Source organism: Carettochelys insculpta, chromosome 4 (genome assembly GCF_033958435.1).
Source record: "Carettochelys insculpta isolate YL-2023 chromosome 4, ASM3395843v1, whole genome shotgun sequence".
Taxonomy (NCBI): domain Eukaryota; kingdom Metazoa; phylum Chordata; order Testudines; family Carettochelyidae; genus Carettochelys; species Carettochelys insculpta.
In genome coordinates, this window is record NC_134140.1 from 127,556,213 (window position 1) to 127,576,957 (window position 20,745).

At 46.4% G+C, this 20,745-nt stretch overlaps 1 protein-coding gene across 3 annotated transcripts in view; it reads right to left on the reverse strand.

Moving 5' to 3' along the window:
* Positions 1-1,360: 1,360 nt before the first annotated feature.
* Positions 1,361-20,745, reverse strand: part of SEPTIN11 (septin 11) — a 91,630-nt gene continuing 72,245 nt past the window's right edge. The window contains exons 7-11 of one of the 3 annotated variants that reach the window (XM_074993769.1): positions 19,149-19,317; positions 14,898-15,030; positions 12,582-12,769; positions 7,298-7,357; positions 1,361-2,927 (exon numbers count right to left, since the gene is read on the reverse strand). In XM_074993769.1, the coding sequence (XP_074849870.1) occupies positions 7,342-7,357; positions 12,582-12,769; positions 14,898-15,030; positions 19,149-19,317 (506 nt within the window). In that variant the 3' untranslated portion in view covers positions 1,361-2,927; positions 7,298-7,341. Of the gene's footprint in view, positions 2,928-3,326; positions 7,358-12,581; positions 12,770-14,897; positions 15,031-19,148; positions 19,318-20,745 lie in introns of those variants that run through there. The other 2 variants (XM_074993767.1, XM_074993768.1) reach the window with 2 other exon arrangements.

The following is a 20,745-nucleotide window of genomic DNA, read 5'->3' on the forward strand; positions in this document are numbered from 1 at the left end:
CTTCCCTTGGTGTAGTGACTGGGCTACCCCCCATCTGCAGCACGTGAGGATGGACCCGTATTTCCTGGGTGAGCCCCAGGGGGTTCTTGTGTTACCGGGGCAGAGGCAAGGGGAAGGATCAGATTTTTTTAGGGCATTGCAGAAAAAGGGCTGCATTAAATGCAGGGCTGTGGGCACAGTCAAAAACAGGGCCCACACTTCCAGAAGCTGGTACAGGAGCTACTTTTGGGTATGTTGCTGGTGGTGGCAGGGGGAGAGGGATTAAGCCTGGGGTGGGTTAGGACAGCAGGGGGAGGGGAAACAGGGATGACCAAGGGCATGCACGGGTTGCAGCCAGGTCCGTGGAGGGTTAGCGGCACAAGCCCTGTGGGCTACACCAAGGGCTGGAACCCAATCCCCCTGTGGGGCTGGTTGGGGCAGAGCTGGGGCCCTGTGGGGGGGGGGGGGACCACCACAGGAAGCAGCTAAGGGGGCTAAACCCCTTCTCCCCTTCCCAGAGAGAGAGAGAGAGGCTACTGTCAGCTTGACAGCAGGGCCGCTCCAGGGAGGGGGTTTAGCCCAGCTGGCCGCCCAGAGTGACAAGCAGCTAGGTGAGCTAAACACCTTCCCTTTCCTCCCCAGGGAGGTGCCCAGTGCTGCTCTGTGAAGACAGGGGCAAGGGCCTGTTAGCCTGTCTAGTTTCCCACAGCAGCAGGCAGGCTGACAGCCCCGCATCTTCAGTTTGTGTGAAAGTCGCATCAAGGCGAGATTCACACACCCTGAAGAGGCGTAAAGTGAGGGTTTACTGTATTTGATTCTAAAAGTACTTTCAAACTGATTAGCCCCTCCCATGGACGCTGAGGCTGCAGAAATGCATTAGGGAGCAAGCACAGCCCCAGCAAAAGACGGGGAAGCTTAACTTTTTTGGAGCCTGTGACGATTATAAATGCCACGAGTGAGACACATCATCCCTTGGTGGCAGTAGGACCGCCTGTTTTGCCAGGGCCTTGTGCCTGCAATGATGGGTGCTTTTGAAAGCACTTCCCCAGCCCCAAACACTTGTGTAAATCTTGTGCTGAAAGGCTTTGCTGGATAAGATCTTACTGAGGCGCTCTCCCCATCAGTTTGAATTCTCAAACCAGGGCTTCACTGGGAGGTAAATGATGCCTACTCCTCTGCACAGGGGGTGACTTTCACTTGTCGTCAGCTGCTTCTTACTCACATCGCCCGGGTATGATCCTGTTTCCACTGAAATGAACACAAGTTATGGCATTGACTTCAATTGTGGCACAATCTTAGTCCTCGGCTTGATTAAGGTTAAACCCGTAGGCTCTCATAACATCAGTGCCCCATCAAGCAGTGCTAGAAGATAGTTTGCGTAGGTCACATTTTATTAAAATAGCAACAAAAACTTGTGGAAGAAGTGAAACAGTAACAAAGTCAGGCCTTAATCTGGCAATGAACTCACCCCCCCATTTAAACGCTTCCGAGGCTCCCTGTTCTAAACGTAATCCATTTCAGAAGTGTTCTAAATGTAGCTTCTTCAGAGCTAGTCAGTTTTGGGTTCACCCTTAACTGCACTCGGGGTATCACCATCATCTTCTGCTATTGCAAAAGTATTCATCCACTCCTTCCAGCGTTAGTTTGGTTGAGTACACTTTTCTCTTGTGAACGAGAATCGCAACGCTCCCTGAACTAAAAGTTTAGTCCTAGGAGAGGTAAGTTTTCTTGACAAATCTGTAAGGCTGATCTAAGAATTTGCTTGAGGTATGAACACAGCGAGCTGATCAGAGAGAACTGGTAGTTCTACCACGCCAAACTCATCTCTCCCTCCACCAGAGAGCGTTCAAACCCTCTACTAGTGTCAAGTGCCCTGCGCCCACCTGCTTTGACAGAAAAAGCACATGTGCATATTTGGAGAAGCAAGGGTGACTCTTCTTCCAAAAACAAGCTAAACCAGACTGTCGACCCTTTGTAAGGCTGCACTGAACTAGGAGGAGGGTTTGTGGTCACCAGCAACAACATGCCAGCGTTTGAGAGCAAGTGCTTTTAAAAAACAAAAACACACCCACAATACACCTAAAACAGTGGTCGTAATGAAGGGAGCCCACTGACAACTGAGGGCCCCCGACTCTCACAGGGAAATTCAGTTACAAACTTACTTTGTTTTTAGCAAGATTTTGGTACTTCTCAAGTGCTTCCCGGCAGAGGCGTCTCAAGTAAACAAGGGACAAAGTTATGCCGGAGTCCCACAGCAAGACTACAGAAAGCACAAAAACCAATCACGAGGGGGCAGGGGCGGCTCCCCAGAAATTTAAAACCAGTCCTCTCCTCAAACAGCAGTCTGCAGGGCTGGACGCCCCAGGAAAAGATCAGGTTTTTCAGCAGACCTCCTGCCTCGCTGTGTGCAAAATGTGAACAAATTCCATCACCACTGTATCAAATAGCAGCTCTCTCTGTTCATGCCACTTCATATTAAAAATAAAGTCATCCCTGTCCAAGGAACCATTTGAACATTTGGCATAAAACGCACAGGCGCAGATACATCACGAATGCACAGCTTTCTAAGTACCAGATCAGGCTGCCTGTCAGAGCCACTGCTAGTTTAAGTCTGTGCTAGTCCACCACCATCTCTTAGAAGTGCACACTCATTCTGTGGTCCGTAAGCTGCTTAATGACAGCAGTGTGCAGGTTATGGCCAAAGAACAGATCCCAATGTAATATCGGCGATCAATCCCATAGAAGACGTACTGATCACCACTGGGGGTGTCCAGAGCCTTACAATGACACTTCCCTGACCCTTGCTTTAGAGAGAGAGAGGTGGAGTGACGGAAGAATGAGGTACATCTTCTCCCAACGGGCGTATACGTGTCCCGCTGCCTCTTCTAACGTCCGTTAGGAGAAAGGGAGTGGGGGCTTGGCAGGATGACCGCTACATAAAGAAGAAGCTACAGAAGAGAGAAGGAGAAAAAGGTTCAGAATCAAAACGAAAGGGAAAAAGGAAACTAAACACTGCTAAGGAAGCAAGCTGTGAAGGAGATCACGAGCGTGTGCACCTGCAAAAGTTTTAGTGCAGTAGGACCAAAGCAGGGGTAGTGTAAAGTTGTCAGCCCACCAAGTTTAGTGAACTGGGGAAGGGGACCATGGAATGGGGTTTTTAAAATGCTAATGAGTGCTGCCTCGGTGAACGGCTTTGACATATGAAAAGAGCAGGCCACCGCTACAACAAACACCAACCTTCACATCAAGCAAGCATGAAAAACTCACACACGGTTCTCGCACGTCCCTCCACTTCCTTTTGTCACCGAACAACCACAGCAAAAGAAAGTTACAAAGGCCACAAAAACGACAGTGTTTGGGTAAAAATATATTTCCCCTTCCCACTTTGTGTGTGTTGGCAAGATTCACATTTGCACCGCGGAAAAAAAAAGGAAGCGAGACATCCTGGAAGAGCGAGCCATTTTGAACTTCAAAAATGAAATATTCTGACATCAAAAAATGACACATCTAAGATGCATACATACATAATTCTGCATTAACACTGGATGTAGGTACACAGTTATTTTGACAAACACATGGGTTATTTTTAAAGAGCAACGTACAAATGTCCTGCACTTATATTTTAAGGCCATGAGCATGTTTATTTTTTAAGAAGTACACAAAAAATAGTCCTGCTGTTCACAGCTTTATTTTCAATTAGTTAAAAAAAATCCTTCATGTTTATATAATCCCATGCTGCCACACCCTGTGGGATGACCTATAATGTAAATGCACTTGGTTCTTTGGCATAGGTTGTGGCAGGATTAGTTGTTTCTAACATCTAAAGAATGGCAACTCAAAACATGATTCAAATGGACAGAGCTGAGATGATCACACACACCAGGCATTGCTGCTTTTCACCACAGCCATTTGAAAGTTGAATGAGAACTACTTGAAAAAAAAAAAATGGTAGTAAATAAGCATTTTTTAAAGAGACAAAATACAAAAGTCGTCTTGACAGGGTTACAAGCAGGGAAAATATATGAGGCATCCAAAGGATAAGTGATCATCTAGTTAAGAAAACTCCAATGTTTAGGAACACACTACCTGGCCAGGCTGCTAATAGGATGCATTCTTCAGAGCCAGACCTGGTCAGTTTTTCTAGTTACTTCATATTCCCGCACTGAGTAATTCCCCCTTTCCGATCTGCAAACCCTTGCTCCTTAGCCCCAGAAATGACGTGACATCCGACACTGAAAAACGGCATGGATTTTTGGTACAAGGGTGAGACTTTTTTATAGTTACCATTGAGGACAACCACAGTCAAGGCCCAGGTTAAGAAAGGGACACTTCATTTACCTCCTTGTTACACACAGCGTGGGACTGTCCGGAGCACTCGGTGTTGGCCTGACTCTGGTCCTTGAAATGTCCCGAGCAGTTTTGCCCTGGATTTCAAAAGGAGCCTCGTGGCCACTACTGAGCACTCAAATAACAATCCTCACCCTCTACGCTTCCAATCTGATAACAGAGGAGATGGGAAGTCAGTGAGAATAAAGGTCTGATCCGGGCTTTGGGAAGTCAGCCCCCACTGTGCACAGTGCATTTCAGAACAACTATCAACCTTCCCAGGGAGTCAGCCAAGTCCAGGGAGTGTGCAATTCCCAGAAATGTGCTCTCCATCATTCCTGCTCATTTATAACATCCTAAGAAATAACAGGCCAGCACCTCAGGAAAATGCAGCGTTGTCAGTGACCAGTCATGGCTCCCTAAACAGTTGACAGTTAGCAGATCCTTGCAAGCAAGCATTAGTTTTACGCTGCTACTGTAACAGGCTAGCACTACTCACTAGCAATTTAAGCTTGGAATTTTCAGCAGAGCTAAACGGTTTCTAATACCCAGTAAAAGCTGGTGCCTAAAGCCCTTTGACTCATCTGAAAATCCCAGCTGAAGCTTGTGATTGTTCAGTAACAGTTTAGAAACTCTCGGTACCGCCAGTGGCAGAGAAATCGACTTTCATTCATTTCAAAAGCGGGCAGAGGTGTCTTTTGTGGCTGTACTTACATGCAAAGGTGAAAGCACATCCAACTAGCTTTGAGGGGATCATTTATTCCGTGCAGAGCCAGGGACTACTGTGAAAAAAGGCACAGATACAGAAAGGAAAGAAGTGCAGCAGTAATCAGCTAAACATGGCCCAGGGATTATTAAAAGCTAGTGTGCCATGGGGCGGGGAAGAGGGAGAAACGGGGACTTTTGCAAGTTTCAAATTTATTCCAAATTTCTCCAAAACTTAATGTTTTTTGTTTAAAAACCAAAAACCTGACCCCCTCCCCCCAGCATTTAATATATTTGGCAACAACTCTGGGTCCACAATAAAAATAGCCAGCTGCAGCTAATATTTTCAGCCAAGTGTCCCCTGAAAGGGTTTTTAAACAGAGCAGGAAAAACTAATGTTAAAGTTCAGTTTTTCCTTGGCACAAGACCCCCCGTGTTAATTAAAAATAGAACACGCACAGACATGGCTGATGCACGCACAGTACACAAGCAGGTAAGCTGCAGACTTGAGCAGATTGCATGATCAAATGCAGCCAATGGCGAGGGAGGAAACTGGTTTCACGTGTTCAATACCACGTGAGTTTCGCAGGTTAGGCTGAAGCAGAACTGCAAAGATCTCTGATTTTTACTGCTATTTAACTCAGACTTTTGGTCAAGCCAGTGAATGTGAGGGTCACAAAACAACCGTGCTTGAATTGCAAAAGTTTCTCCCGTTTTTGCTCTGCTTAGATTTCTGCAGTCAGTTCAGGCACCCTTTCCCCTCCCTATGAGCCATGTTTATGCAGTAAGGAGGGGGACAGAGAAACACCACCCCCTGACAAACCTGCCTTTGTGAATGTGGTAGCCTCGTGGTTGGGTAGAAATAAGCAAAGCTGGAATGTGTGGGATCAGGTGGAGAGAGTTAATTGCAAGAGGAAGAAACAGGAAGCTACTTAGCCAGGTGCAGAGGGAAACCTGGCGGAACACCGGCAGTAAAGGTCCAGAAGTCAGAGGGTGAACACGGGCTGCCACTTCTTGGAACGTATCAGAAAGGAAAAGACTCTGTCCGAAAAGGAATGGCATAGAAAATAGCAATTCAGCAGCTCAGTTTTCACACCAACGATGCCCTGAAGAAAGGCCTGGCATAGGCTAGATATTCAGTCGCTGTTGTTTGCATCCCAGCTGCTCAAAGCACTGATGTTACTTTCATTATGCTTTTGTCAAGCAAGCTAGCTCTAGACTGTGAACAGCTGAATTCTCCATTTTCGGAGTAACTGAAGTTAAGAGAGTTTTAATTAACTTTTTAATGGTTCACGGGTGCTTCTCAATAGAAGCCGGGATGTTCCAAGACTGATCCTGCAACCACATAAGCCTGTGCAAATATTTATTCCCGAAAGGACTCCTACTAAAGTCAATTGCATGAGTAAAGTTACTCTCTTGGGTTTGCTGAATGGGGAATCAACAGATCAATGGTGAGATGACTCTTACTCAGGCAAGTTATAGCTAACGTATTTAAGCTTTGGATTGGGTTTCAGTCACCTGGTTAGTTTTTGATGACGGACTCTTGATTTCAAAGCAACGGGGGGACCTGCTATCTTGAGAATTTGCCATTTCTTTCGATGCACATTTTGCACGGCATTTCATGGTTAGCCACAACACTTAGTATAGAAGAATTATTGCAGAGATATTTAAACTGTTGGGTGCGTTACAAAAAGCCAGGCAAAAAGCCGTATTAGCCGTAAGGTAAAAAATTCATGCAAGAGTAAACACATGCAACGTCTGTTGCTCTTTCGATACCTACGCACACAAAAACCTAACAGTTGGATTTCTACGGTCTTACAAATCAGCTATCAAGGCAACACTCATTTAAATGGACTTCTGGGGTTTAGCACTAAACTGGGGAGGCTCTGGCTGAGTCTGCAGTGACCTAGTTTGCACTGAACAATACTCACACCTCAGCTAATCCCAGGAATTTCCCTGGAAGTACTTACTCATGGAGCAAGACGCCACTCAGTGTGACCCAGGCCAATTGCATGTAAGGCCTGGTCCTGAATCCCTTCCATTGTCTTTAAAGGGCTTTGGAGCAAACCCATGATGGACAGTACTTGCTGTCAATTCAAAGCTAAGTGGCAGACAGAATCAACTGCCCCTGCTATTACCCAAGAGGTAAATGGCATCAACTTTTCAAACACACACCTCCCCTCCCCACCCTCAATTCCCAGCTGCTCACACCCACTCCATAATTAAATGAGTTAATAGCGATTTGTGTTTAAAACAAAAACCAAAACAGATGGCAGAGACACGTTACTGCAAAAGCAGGTGAATGCAGGAACATCCTTGGCTTGCCAGGCTTTATGTGAAGCTTGCGCTGCAAGTTAAAACAAAAACAGAAACAAAAAAACGTTAGAAATAATAGAAACCCAAAAGAAGGAAAGAGATGGAACAGCTGGCGCCGGCCTTCTGCTGCCGCGGACGCCCATGCAAATGGGTTATGAGATTAAAAAGGAGTGAAACAAACCTGAACACTGGAGTCAGTTCTATTCTATATGACAAGCAAAAGCAAAGGAAAACTGAGTGGGGATGGGAGCCACATAGTTAGTTCACACTAGTTTCCTGTTTGGTAGTGTCTTGGGCCAACGTTTTCTAAAAGCAGTTAGGATTTTTGCACGCCCAATCTCTGACTACCTCAGAAAGGGATCTGCTTTTCAAAGGGTGCTTGGCATTTTCTGAAAACTAGGACCTTTTGAGGCCTCTCAAGTTGGGCACGCTAAGCTTCCTCTACACTTTCAAAAGTGACATCCATCTGGATCCCACTGAAATCAACTGGCCTCTTTTTTCAATGGGTGTTGCTCCCAGGTGATAACTGAACATATTACATAGTGTACAGTAAGGTTTATACCATGACCAAATACGGCCTGGTACAGCGATTCCCAATTTTTACACTAGCATGGACCCCGATCATCCCCTACAATCATTCACGAACATCCAAAGCCCATTTTAGCTGTACATGTCATTAAATGAAAAGGGAAACCACAATATGGATTTTTGGACAGCAATTAACAACATTATTGGAAGAGATTTTATTTATAAATAATTGATTGTAACTTTGCAATTTACCTTAAAAAACTTATTTTCTATGGTAAAAGAAAGCTGTGTTAGTCTGTACTCCAACAGAACAAAGCCGCAGAAATGTAGCCCTTTAAAGGCTAACAAAATGATTTATTCGGTGATGAGCTTTCGTGGGACAGACCCACTTCATCAGATTAATTTCATTTCCAATCTGGACTGACGTATATAAGTACAGAGGACAAAAAAAAAATAAAATAAATAGCAATAAAAACTGACAAATCAAATAGGATAGAAGAAAGGGGGTGAGAGGTGGGGGGATGTTAATTGTCCTGTCTGAGACAATTACACGCATCAAAAGAAGGGAAGCAGTCCTTGTTATGCCTGAAGTAATTGATGTCTCTGTTCATATCACATGTTATTGTATCGAATTTGAATACGTACTCTAACTCAGAAACCTCACGCTCTAATCTGTTGATAAGTTCTCTGTGTTCCAGGACACAAACTCTCAGGTCTTTAACAGAATGGCCCACTCCATTGAAACGTTCACTGACCAGCTTATGTGTATTGAGTTTCTTGATGTCTGCTCTTTTCTTTCTGGTGCTCTGTACTTACAAATGTCAGTCTGCTGGAAATGAGATTCATCGGAAGACATGGGTCTGTCCCACAAAAGCTTATCACCGAATAAATCATTTTGTTAGTCTTTAAAGTGCTACATTTCTGCTGCTTTGTTTTACTTTCTATGATCATTTTCACCCCTCCCTTCCACCCCCCCGAAAGACCCCTGCAATACCCTCACAGACCACCAGGGGTCCACAGACCCCAGGTTGGGAGCCACTGCCCTAGCAGAGGAGCACCAGTTTAAAACTTCCTTTCACTAAAAGGAAATTGGAAGAGAAGTTTCTGGTACCGTTTTAGGAAGCGACTGTACATTAGAACAGCCAGTAAGAGTCGCACCTCCTCTGCGTGTCTGAGAAAGTGCAGGGAATACAACGCACGCCTCTCGGAAAGCGGCTGATGAGCTTTTTAAGGGAAGAGACGAGAACCATTTCACGGACCTGATTCCAAAGGACCCACTCTGGTTGTGCTGTGATCACGTGGTGCCAGCTGACACTGGGATGTTTAAATATGAAAAAATACCAAGGCCACAACTGTGATTGGTGATGCGATCAGGAGTCAGGTACACACTTAAGCACACAGTTATACAGAGCCTAACACAGAGGGGTCCTGGTTTACAAATAGGGACCTTAAGTGCTGTGGAGATTTATACTCATGTGCAAGTGCTGGTCCCTATCAAATATTTTCCCCTCCCCTATTATCACAAAAAAAAATTAGAAAATGAGTCTGAAATTCCATTTACGAATCAATCAGCAAAACACAGTAAAAAAGCAGTAATAAACACAAGGGTTTCTTTTCATGCAACAGGACCAAATTCTCTCCAGCCAAGTTCCGCCAGCAGACAATGTGGCCCTTCTTCATTATTCTGGCATGTGCAGAATTTTGATAAGCTCTCAGCTGTCCAAGTGACAGATGTTTAATTCCACATTTTAAAAATAATCAGCTCAATAAATTGCATTTTGGGGCTGCTACAAGGGAAATGTGGCTGAGACCGTTTTAGGGATTAGCCTGACTTGCAGTAGCAATTGTATAAAACGTCACAGTCACATCATTCAGTTTAACGATAAGAATGAAAAAAACCTTACCTATTAAAACTATCATTTCCTTCACACTCAAAAGGAAATTTAAAGCTTTTAGGGACCAAGGTATGCCACAATGCAGATGCATCCGCATTTCTCTGCCCAGCTTCTGTTAGTAATTTGACCATTATACAACAATTTGAGAAACTCCCAACAATGGGTGTGGAATGACAGGGTGTGTGGGCACTATTTTAAACATATTTACAAAGCAAAGTGCAGGTTCCTTGTGACTGGATTTCTGTGGCAGAGCAGAAACCACGTGATTTGTGATGGCAATTAGAAACATGACATATATGATACACCTATCTCATGCATGTGCCAGAAAAATTCACAGGAACAACTAAGAACTAACATCTGCTACTACAGTTACAAAACCAAACCCCGCTGGGCATAGCTTCAGTCTAATACATAAAGAGATGAAGAAACCTATTGCCGGTTATATATAAATATTAAATTAGCAGCGCCATTTAAAAGATTTCTGAGTAGGAAAAGGTCAGCAAAAGTCCCAAGTTACTCAGGAAAAAAATGCCGTAATACTAGGGGAACACAATGTAGGAACAGCCAGGCCAGGCGGGACCCTTGTTCCAGTCTACCTTATTTAAAGAAAACACACAAGGGAGAAGTCTCAGCACTCGAGGCTGGTTGCTGCCAGAGTTTAGTTCTGTACTGATCCGTTTTTTAGGGTTTTTTTAAAATTATATGAGTTTCCTGCACACATGAAAATGCTGCATTTTCTCTCTGCTGGTTTTCACATAAGGTTTCAGGGCCAGCTCCTCAGCTAACATAAGCACACTGATTTACACCACGGGGGGAAACTGGCCTTACATCGTTTTAAATGTCTTTGCTGGGTGTGATTTTTGAAACACTGATCCAAACAGCATCCACAGTCTATGGATGGGCAAAGTGCCACTTCCCAGTGCAGAGAAACACGCTCGTGTGCATGAAATGAAGCAGACCCTCAAGCTCGCATTAATCCCCCTAAGAATGGTAGAAGTTCGTCAGTTAGCAAGTCCGATATTCAGATTGAAAAAAGGAGAGGAAAGGCGATTTAGATCACACCAGCCGTTCCTGAGCGACGCCATACGTAGATAAGCCTCACAGGGCCAAAGAAAAAAAGAGCCCCATCATTGGTCACACTTCATTTCCTATCGGCAGTGACAGCGTAGTGTTAATCATTTATGACAATATTTCATAAAATGCCAGGAAATGCGCTCCACCACATGTATAATGCAAGACCTCTCTGGAGCGTTGCCTACTCGACATTTGCTGAGCTCTGGGGGTGACAGTTTTTTGGCGGTCTAAAAGAAGTGTGTTACTCAGTAAGATTCTCCTGCATCTCCCTCTTTAGAGGGAATGTGTATCAGTAAAATAAGGGTGTGCTTTTATCTCAGGCCACTTGGGATGGACTCCTGACAGGACCTCTATCCTCTCTGAGGCTACTTTTACCTGAGACTGGCCACAAGTCTAACAGCTTGTCCTGTTCTGCTCTGCAGACAATCCATTCTTATTCTCCATCTCTGTCAAACGTACACGCTTCCATTGTAAATCTCCAACCCAGAGTGTCTTTGGGGAGTTTTAAAGCAGGATGAGGCAGTCAGTGCACATAACAAACACAGACCGCTTATCTTAATTCTGACAGCTAGTGCGATCTGAGCTAAAAGACAGCTCCGGCTGGGGGCAAATGCAGTCCCTTGCAAAGAGACAGCAAGAAGTAGGTAATATCAAAATATTTACTAAAAAAAATCTAATGTTGGACAGGGGCAGGGGAGGGACAGGAATCTCAAAAGAGCCCAACATCTGCTTTAATGCTACAGCTTCTTGGCCAGATGGAAAGTCATTTGAATCCAGAGCTTTAGGACAGCTTAAGTCATACTCTGCTCTCATTGAAGACAATGGGAATTTTGCCATCAGTTTCAACACGAGCAACGTCGGGCCAGTAAGATTGGCCATTCCAGCTCAGACCAAAAGTCCATCTAGCCCAGTATCTGTCCTCCGGCAGTGGCCGATGCCAGGTGCCCTCAGGAGATCTGTTCCCAGCTGCTGGCAAACAGAATCTATGGACACCGGGTCAATAGCCATTGAAATAATCTAACCCTTTTAAAAGCCAATACAAGGACAAATTCTGCCCTTGGATACATTCTGCCCTTTGGAAGCCCTGTAAGTATCTGAGAGTTGAATTTGCCTGGAAGTGTAAGTACGTAATAGGAGAAAACACAAGGCATTACCTTTTGCCAGCTGCACAGTATTGCTAGCTTATTATGTTGAACTGATACTACGTGAATGAAACTAACCTGGTACCGTAGTTTTAAACGAAACATTCAAGTTTCCAAGTGTTCACTTTTTGGCCCTGGGCTGGTCCATGTCAGAATGACATGGTTGTTAAGCTTTTGGTTTTAAATGCATTTATAGCTATAACTGCAACCCTGAAAGCGTTAGACTCGGAACTAGCTTCAACGTATAAATAAGTAAAGTAGAACTAGAGGCCCTCGTCTTCCACTCAGAAGAGGGAGTCTGAATGGAGTGCCCCAGAGTCAGTTCACAACACACTTGAGAAATCCCAGACTAGCCCCTCTTCCTCCACCGCTTTCCGACTGTTCTCTCACACCAGCCACAAGGATACATTAAACTGCCAAGTACCCTTGTAACAAAAAATTAAAATCCTCTCCCCACCCCGCCCAGCCCCTTGGAGAGAACCTTTAATTCAATCGGTCTGGTAAGAGCCCAGTTTCCAGCCTGATGATGGGAAAAAGCAAATACAGACATGCAACAGACAGAAAACCAACGCAGGCTGGACCAAGGCCCCATGGTTGTAGTGCGACAGCTCCTTACTTTTTCTTGTCCTTGTCTTTCTTGGTTTGTTGGGACCCAGCCTGTTGAGCCTGTGACTGTAGTAGCTGAGCAGCTGCCTTCTTCTTCTGGAAGTTGCTCAGCTCCTCCTCAAGCTCCTTCTTTTTGTCTTCCACTTTTTTCTTCTCTTCTTGGTGCGTCCGCTTGAGATGGTCAAACTTTTCATGGAGCTGCCCGGACGGGGAGGGAGAGAAGAGTTGGAAGAGACAGGGAAAGAACAGAGCTGGTTACTATTTGTACGTAGGCCTGCACTTCCTAGCCAGGTCCCATCGGTCTCGGGGCTCTGCACAGACTCAAAGCAGAATCACAGCAAAACCACAACACCAGCCCTCACGAATTCACAGGCTAAACAGAGAAGGTGGCTGAAGGAAAAATCATGCAGCTGAGGTAGAGAAGGAATAAGGGCATGACTGAAAGCCAGCGGGATGCAAGAGCCTAAATCCCATTTCCAACCCTGTCTTATGTACGGCGGGCCTAAGTCATCGAGGCACTTTTGAACGTTACCATGGGTAGGGCTGGGAACTGAAGGCAGACCGTCGCACTCCCGGCCTTCCCCGCTAAACCCGCCTTGTCTGATTTTGAAAGGAAAATTTCCTAAAGGGATCTGAAACATCCTTCTTACTCTACAGGGAGGAGCTGCGTATTGCTAGGTCCTTATATAGCAGTTATTCCGCCAATGGGCTTCAGGAGAAATGAAGATTTCATCTCTTGTGGTGGGAAAGCTGGCTGGGAGAACTGCCCTAAACACCTGGTTTATTCAAGTGTTGACACAGATTCAAGAGACCTTCCTGAGAGGCCCCAGCTTTCCCCCCCAACCCTCCAGCCTGGCTTTTCTGAGACTGTTAGGGAACAGAGTCCCAATTCAGAGTGCTGGGGAAGTCACAGCAATGCACGTCTCGTTGTTCATTGTAACCAATGTATTCCTGCAAATCTGAGCTCTCGTACGTGCATAAAGCCAACAGACCCAGCTCATCATCAGAAGGGACTGAACCTGTGACCTTAGGAGCTAAAGCCTGTGCTCTGCCACACGAGCTAAAGGCCAGCTGGCCCCAGGCAAGGCTGCAGAGCAGAGTTTTCACTCTCCCTTGTCGGTGGTCTCAGGCCCTCTGAGGACGCACCTGTGTGCAGTGACAAAACATTGTACAATGGTGACCGGCAAAACCGTGACACCATCACATGGTGAGACGCTCCCCAGAAACTCAGGTGTGCAAGTGGCAAGGGGTCACGTTGCTCTCGGAACATTCACAGATAACCGTGCGCTGACACCCTCGCCCGTTCGATTCCCCTCTGCCCTGCACCTTGTGGGGGCAGCCGCATTCGCACGAGGCGCATAGGCAGCGGGCCCGAAGTGCCACCTCTCTCGGCTGAAGGTGCGTTACTCCCCTTCGCACCCATGCAAAGGGACGACAGGAGGTGCAAGGAGGCGGGGAAATGGACTCTCGGGCTTACGGCTCCAGGGAGCACAGACAGAGCAACCCCTTTTCAAGTGGATCTTCCAAACAACAACAGTTCGACCACACTGCGAGAAACCCCCAGGCTGCAGGGGGACCGTTCGTCCTGAGAGCAGGGTTAAAGGGCGCCTGGGTAACCGTCCCCGTCCGGGGAGGCCGGACCGTTCGTCCTGAGAGCAGGGTTAAAGGCTCTGGGCCGCAGCCAGATTTCAAAGGCCTGTCCTGGAGAAGACACCGGCCCTTGAAACTCGAGACAGGCAGCGGCACTGCGCGCCACCCTGTAAAGCCATCAGCTCCCGGATGGCAGCTGCTGCCAGCGCTGTGGGCAGAGGGGAACCACAGAACTAGATGTCCCTTTCTTTGGGGTAGGAGGCCACTGTGCAGGAAGGTCTCCCATCTGCAGAGCCAGCCTTACATATTGGCTGGGGCTTTGAGTTCTCTGTGCCTATGGTACTTATTTGCACCCTGCTACCACCATCCTGACGGCCTCGGAGCACCCTTATGAAGCAGGGAAGTGCTCTATCCCCACAGCCCAGATGGGGGAACTGAGGCACAGGGACTAAGGGTCAGTTGTTTAGGTGCCTAACTCCCACTGAAAACTAATTTAGGTGCCTGGACATCTTTAAAAATCCAGCTGTAAGTCACTTGCCCTTTACCTCACAGGAGGTCTGTGGCAGAGCAAGAACTTGAACCTAGGTCTCCCGGAAACTAGGAATGGGCCCTAAATCACTGGACCATCCTTCCTCTCAGAGCATTGCTGGGATCTGAATGTCTAAGTCCTTTAGGCCCATTGACACTCCCCAGCCTAAGCCTCCACACATGCTCCATTAGGTTAGAAAACACTCACATCTTTCTCCGCTTCTTTTAATTCTGCTTCCTTCTCCTTCACTCTCATGACGAACATCTGCCTCATTTCTTCCTCCTTCTTCTGCAGTTCACCCAGGAATTCATTCCGCTTTGCTTCGTAGGTCTCCTGGAGACTGTTACAAATACACAAAGGAAAAATGATCACGATTACACTCAGCGCGTGGAGCAGAGATATTCACCTCAGGCTCTGGAGCGCTTGGCATACCACTTCTCCCTCCATATTGCTGTGAGACTTCAGAGATCTGATCACAGTGTGCCCATCTCAGTTCCCGTTTTCCAGAAAGCTGCGGACTGGGAATTATAGGAAAGATACAGGCTGCTAGAGTCTTCACCTCACTTAACAGGCATCATGAATGACTCAGCTTCAAACACACCTACTGCATATGCACTGACCACAATCCAGCTGCTATCACCACCTTCCAGGATTGGTACGTTATACATTTGTCTGCTTCCAATCTTGCCTCATCTTTTCTCTGCCCTGCCTCTAGCCTATGTAGACTGTAGGATGCAGACTCAACAGAACAGAACACAGATTCTGGGCTGGTATATGTCATTAAACACTATTATTCTCCCTCTGAATCGTTCTCTTCTACAACTTGGCTTTCTTCGTTCCTCCATCAACACAAGACATCTCTTTCTTGACACTGATTTTCTTCCCAGTGAGGCGATTCTGCAGGAGACATCGGGGGGATAAAACACACACCTATAAATATAGCTACAATTTTCAGAATCTCTCAGGGGATTTGGAAGCCAAATTCACAATAACTTTATTCCTTCGGCGGCTTTGAAAAATTCATTTCGTAAGGATAGCTTAAATATGATGAACAACAAATGGTCCTGGGGCACCTTATAGACTAGCAGATATTCTGGAGCATCAGCTTTCCCGGGCAAAGACCTGCTTCATCAAATGAAGCAGGTCTTTGCTCACAAACACTTATGCTCCGAATTAGCTGTTAGTCTATAAGGTGCCACAGGACTTCTTGTTGTTTGTGAAGATACAGACTAACTCAGCTACCCCTGAGACTTAAAGATGACAGCAACTATTTCTGCACTTTGTATTTCTAAGAACAAATCATTCTAATTAAAGGTCTGTTGAGGTGGATTTTATGTTTACACACAGGCTCTGGTGTATGTGTAAGCACTATGGGGAAAATTAAAACTGAGTTTGAGAAGATTTGTCCCTAATTTGGGACACGTTTTATTCTTCGTTGCATGCAGTGATTTTCTGTGTTAGTCCTCTGCCCATTCCCAGTCAAAAATAGCCTTCAGATTGCTAAATGTTGGGCTTCATCTTGCACAAGGTGCTGAGTAATCCCAGCTCCCACTGATGTCCCCACAGCACTCTGCAGGAATGAGTCACTCATGAGTTGTTCTTTTACAGTATCATTTGCAAACAGATACAGTCTCATGACGCCTGGTGACCTAGTGGGATTCTCCGCATGCTGAACAGGGGGAGTTTCCATTTTTGTAAGATTCTCACCACCTGACAATGGCAAAATGAAAGCTGGCTTCTTTGGCTCTGGCCTGGCTACAGTCCCCAGACTGGTGATAATAGGTAAAAATCCAAAGAAATTAATCAGAAACTACCCGATATTTGATGTTAGACACAAGGTTCTGTTTGTGGCCCATCTCTAATTGAAATCCTTTAAAGCATCCAAGTATAGGTGCTGGAAAACTAACATCTTCATCAACAGAGCTGCTCCCCATGGATGCTTTCAGTCTTCTCCGTTCACTGGAGTGAAGATTAGACACTGCAGTTGCACTGTAGTAATCTAGAGAGCAGCAGAGTCTTACAAAACAAAACCAAAAGCACTCCCTCCTCCTTTAATCATATCCTGTCTTGCAGCCGCCACCCTAGTAAGCTAATTTCCAACCAAACAGCAGGGCAGCGTGGCAGGAGGAAGGCTGGCCAGCTCAGGAGGAGGTTTTGTTTTTTTTTCTCCCTGGTGACAGACAAAATTACTCATTTTTACTGATCCTGGCTTCTTATTTTAGACTGGGATTTGCAGAAGAGCCTAACCAAGTTAGATCCTCAACTACAGTGGGAAATCCCACCCTTCCTGTTAAAACTTTCAAATACACTAAAGCCGGCCATGCAAATTGTTGACGTAATACTACCAACTTCCCTGACATCTGCCTGGGCCGGATTCTCTATAAGCACAACTCCATGATGTCTCTGGATTTCATCTGAGCCAAATTCTTGGTTGGGACAATACAGCTGACCTCTCTGGCATTCTGCCAGCAGATAATTTGGCTTGGCAATTCAAAATGACATATGGAAAACTCACTTCCGGCCTGGAGGGATATAAAAAGCATGGCCACTTGGGATTTCAGTAACTTCTTGTTGTTGCAGCTCTCAAGAAGATGCTGTTACGTCAACTAGCAAAGAGGCAGAAGCCTAAATTCCAGAGAATGCTCCCAGGGCCTGAACATCTACATCCAATTAAGGAAAACAGGTTTGCAAATTACTATCCATTAAAAAAATAAAAGTTCTAGTTTTTATTTTAAACACTGACAGCAGTTACTAACCCAAGCGACAGGAAAAGGATTCTGTAACAAGGAGAAGAATGCACTGGAAGCAGGCAAGTACAATAATACAGGACTACCATCAGTATTTTGTGAGAACAAACCACCTCTTCTCCAGCAAAAAGACAAACCTCAAAACCAAAACCATTCTGCCCGGCTCAGAGACACTTCCTCTGATTTTATCACCTCTGAAAGTCTGCACAAGTAGTGACCCGCACCCTTGCAATGAGCTTAATTGCACTGTTACTGGCCTCTCAATGTATGCTTCCTTTCTGAAACAGCCTGTAAGTGTAAACAGTTTGCTGGGATCTCTTATCCAGTTTGGCTTAAGATTAATGGAACACTTACTGCTCCCGACAGAGAAATGTAAACCAGATCAGGAACCGAGACAACTGTGGACGTGTGGGCCAAAGAGCACAACACGCAGGCTTGCTTGCTTGTCTTGGAGGAATAACGCCTGCAAACTCTAAAACCACTGTTCCCCTCATTTCTGGAATGCTTCTACAGCAGCCAAGGGGGCGGGGGCATTTAAAACTCACCTCCACCCCATATACAAAACTAGGCACTTTCCCCATTTCCTTCCTACTTATAACTTGGTCAAAAGTGGCCTCCAGCGCACAGGAAGCAATGGGAATTCCTTGAATTCCTGCAACGGAAGGGTTGGCCCACGTTAAATTATTGCCCTCTGGAAAGGATATCAACTCAATGTCACACGTGAGCTGGCTAGAGAGCAGCGTGTGTGTGTGTGTGTCTGTCTGTCTGTCCTCTTCTCACTCCCACTGAGATCACTGATATTATGCCAGTGTGGGTGGAATAAGGCCATATCTTTACCTTGAGTTTTGGCACACACCTGGGTTTGTATCAGAAAGAAATTCTGTTCGCAGCAGTGGATGCACTCTCATTGATGAATGTGGCTATTCCCTTTCACGATTTAAAAAACTGCCCCCCTCCCTCACAACAGGCCCTTCATGCTCAGACATGACTAAGAGCATAAGCACATCCTGCATTTAAGCGCAGGCTGACTGAGGGGATGTCTTCACTGCGCAGAAAATCGGGCTGGTCAGGGTCGATCTTCTGGGGTTCAGTTTCATGCCCCTACTAGGGACACACAAAATTGAACTAACTGGGGTCGGCAGTTGACCCTTGTACTCCTCAATATCAATATCCTCTGTGAGGATGGCCACGTAAGGCGACTGTTGATAAGTCAAATGCAGCTAGAACTGCGTATCTACAATTGACTTCCATGTCTCGTGTTGACCCGGCCTTAGTGGTCTAACAGCAGCAGTGCAACCAGGTTCCAGTTTTGGATCTCACCTCAGGGGGGAGGGATAGCTCCGTGGTTTGAGCATTGCCCTGCTAAACCCAGGGTTGCGAGATCAATAACTTGAGGAGGCCAAGAGGTTTCGGGCAAATAAATAAATAGAAAAAAAATCTGTCAGGGACAGTGCTTGACCCTGCCAAGAGGGCAGGGGACTGGACTTGATAACCTCCCAAGGTCCCTTCCAGCTCTATGAGATGCATCTCTCTATATATTATTCCTTACCCCAGCCAGGAATGACTTGGTGGGCGGAAAAGACATGTTTGGATGAGGGGAAAAAAGCCAACCCTGAGAAGAGCGTGGGAGGGTAGAGAAAGAAAAACAACTGCTGTCCCTCACCAATGACTCACCCCAGCAAGGAATGTGGGCTTTGTTAGGCTTCCCTACCTGAATGGTTTACTGTCTGGGTCGGTGTCCTTGAAGCCCATCTCTTCTAGCTTACAACGCCTGTACAATTCATAGTGACGGGTGTGCGTCTGCTCTCTCAAGTCCTCCATGTTCACTCGGATCAGCATCTCACGCAGCTTCACAAAGTCACAGTGGTTTTCATTTTCGACTACAATAGAAATGGCAAGAAAAATGACCCGTCAATAAAAAAAAGTTACATGCAGGATTCATCCCATTCCTTCTTCTGCAGGATTAATATTCACTGTGCATCTATAAGTCTGGAGTTCCACATAATAACAGGCCTGCTGACCGAGGCGTGGAGGGGGGCGAAGGGGGCAGTTTCCCCAGAGTTTTAAAGGGGCCCGGACTACAGCTGACACTGGTATTTTGGCAGCAGAGATGGATGGAGCTCTGAGCTCCTCTGAAACACCACAGTACCATCACTGGGCCACTCCAGGTAGCTGGGAGAGGGGGCAAGACAACAGGCAGCCGGCTAGGCCCCACCCCTTCTGCCCTGGCCACACACCCCTCCCGCTTTGCCCCAGAGCCCACAGAGGCTGCCAGCTGCACCGCAGATCAGTGTTAAAAGTTAGGGGCCAAATTCTCTTCTTCCATGTCAGAGCAGCACACGCTAGTGTCACTGTAAATAGGACTAGGGCACTAGGTTTCCCGAGAACAAGACAACACTGACTTTGCACAGGCCTCACATGAGATTTCGGGATGCTACTTGCTCATTGCCGAACCTGAACTCGCACCAAGATGTCACTGTTTTGTGAGCAACTGGCAAGTTCCCAGCGGCTCAGTGAGCAGCCTGTGTGATCACCACCAGGAAGAGACTATGGCTCTGCAGTTTTCTCCTGACAGCTGAAGAATTATTTTTTAAACGCTCTTGCCGCTGGGTCAGAGACTCAGCCACAACGGAACGTTTTCATCCAAAACCAGCAAAATTCCTCCTTAATTCCTTGGCATCAGTAATACCCTCAGAGGAGGGCTCGTAGGAGAGAGAGAGAGACACAGACTGTTAGACATTTGTCCCTCCTGTGGAAGTCCTCAGGACCTTCTTGGATGGAGACCATTACCAAGGTAAGAGTCCTCCCCCATAACAGCCAAGGTATTTACAAAGTTTTTTTCAGTGGCGGCAGCTTGGATGAAGAGTGGGCTGGACAGTCAAACACCTCTATGTCCCCTGCCCAAAGGCACGTGCCTCACTGAAAGCAAGACCAGGGCATCTGCACCACCAGTGCTGGCCAGATCACACAGCAGGACGAGAACAGCAACCAGGGTCCCTGTTTCACAGCGGCCACATCTGCTGCCTCCTGAGCTGCAGTGGGGTGTGTAGGGGGGTGTCCACTGCCAGGCCTAGGTTTTGCCAGTGTCTATAGCGTCCGGGTTGACTCCTCAGCCGCAATAAGGGCTTGTCTCTACTACAGCCAGGATCAGTCTTGCAGCAATTGACACACTGAGGGAGAGTGGGGGTGGTGTCGATTTAGCAAGTCTAGTGAAGATCCACTCAAATAGACCGCCAACTGCTTGGACATCACCTCTCATGCTCTACTGGAAGGAAATGAGTAAGGGAAGCTGATGGAAGAGTTTCTCC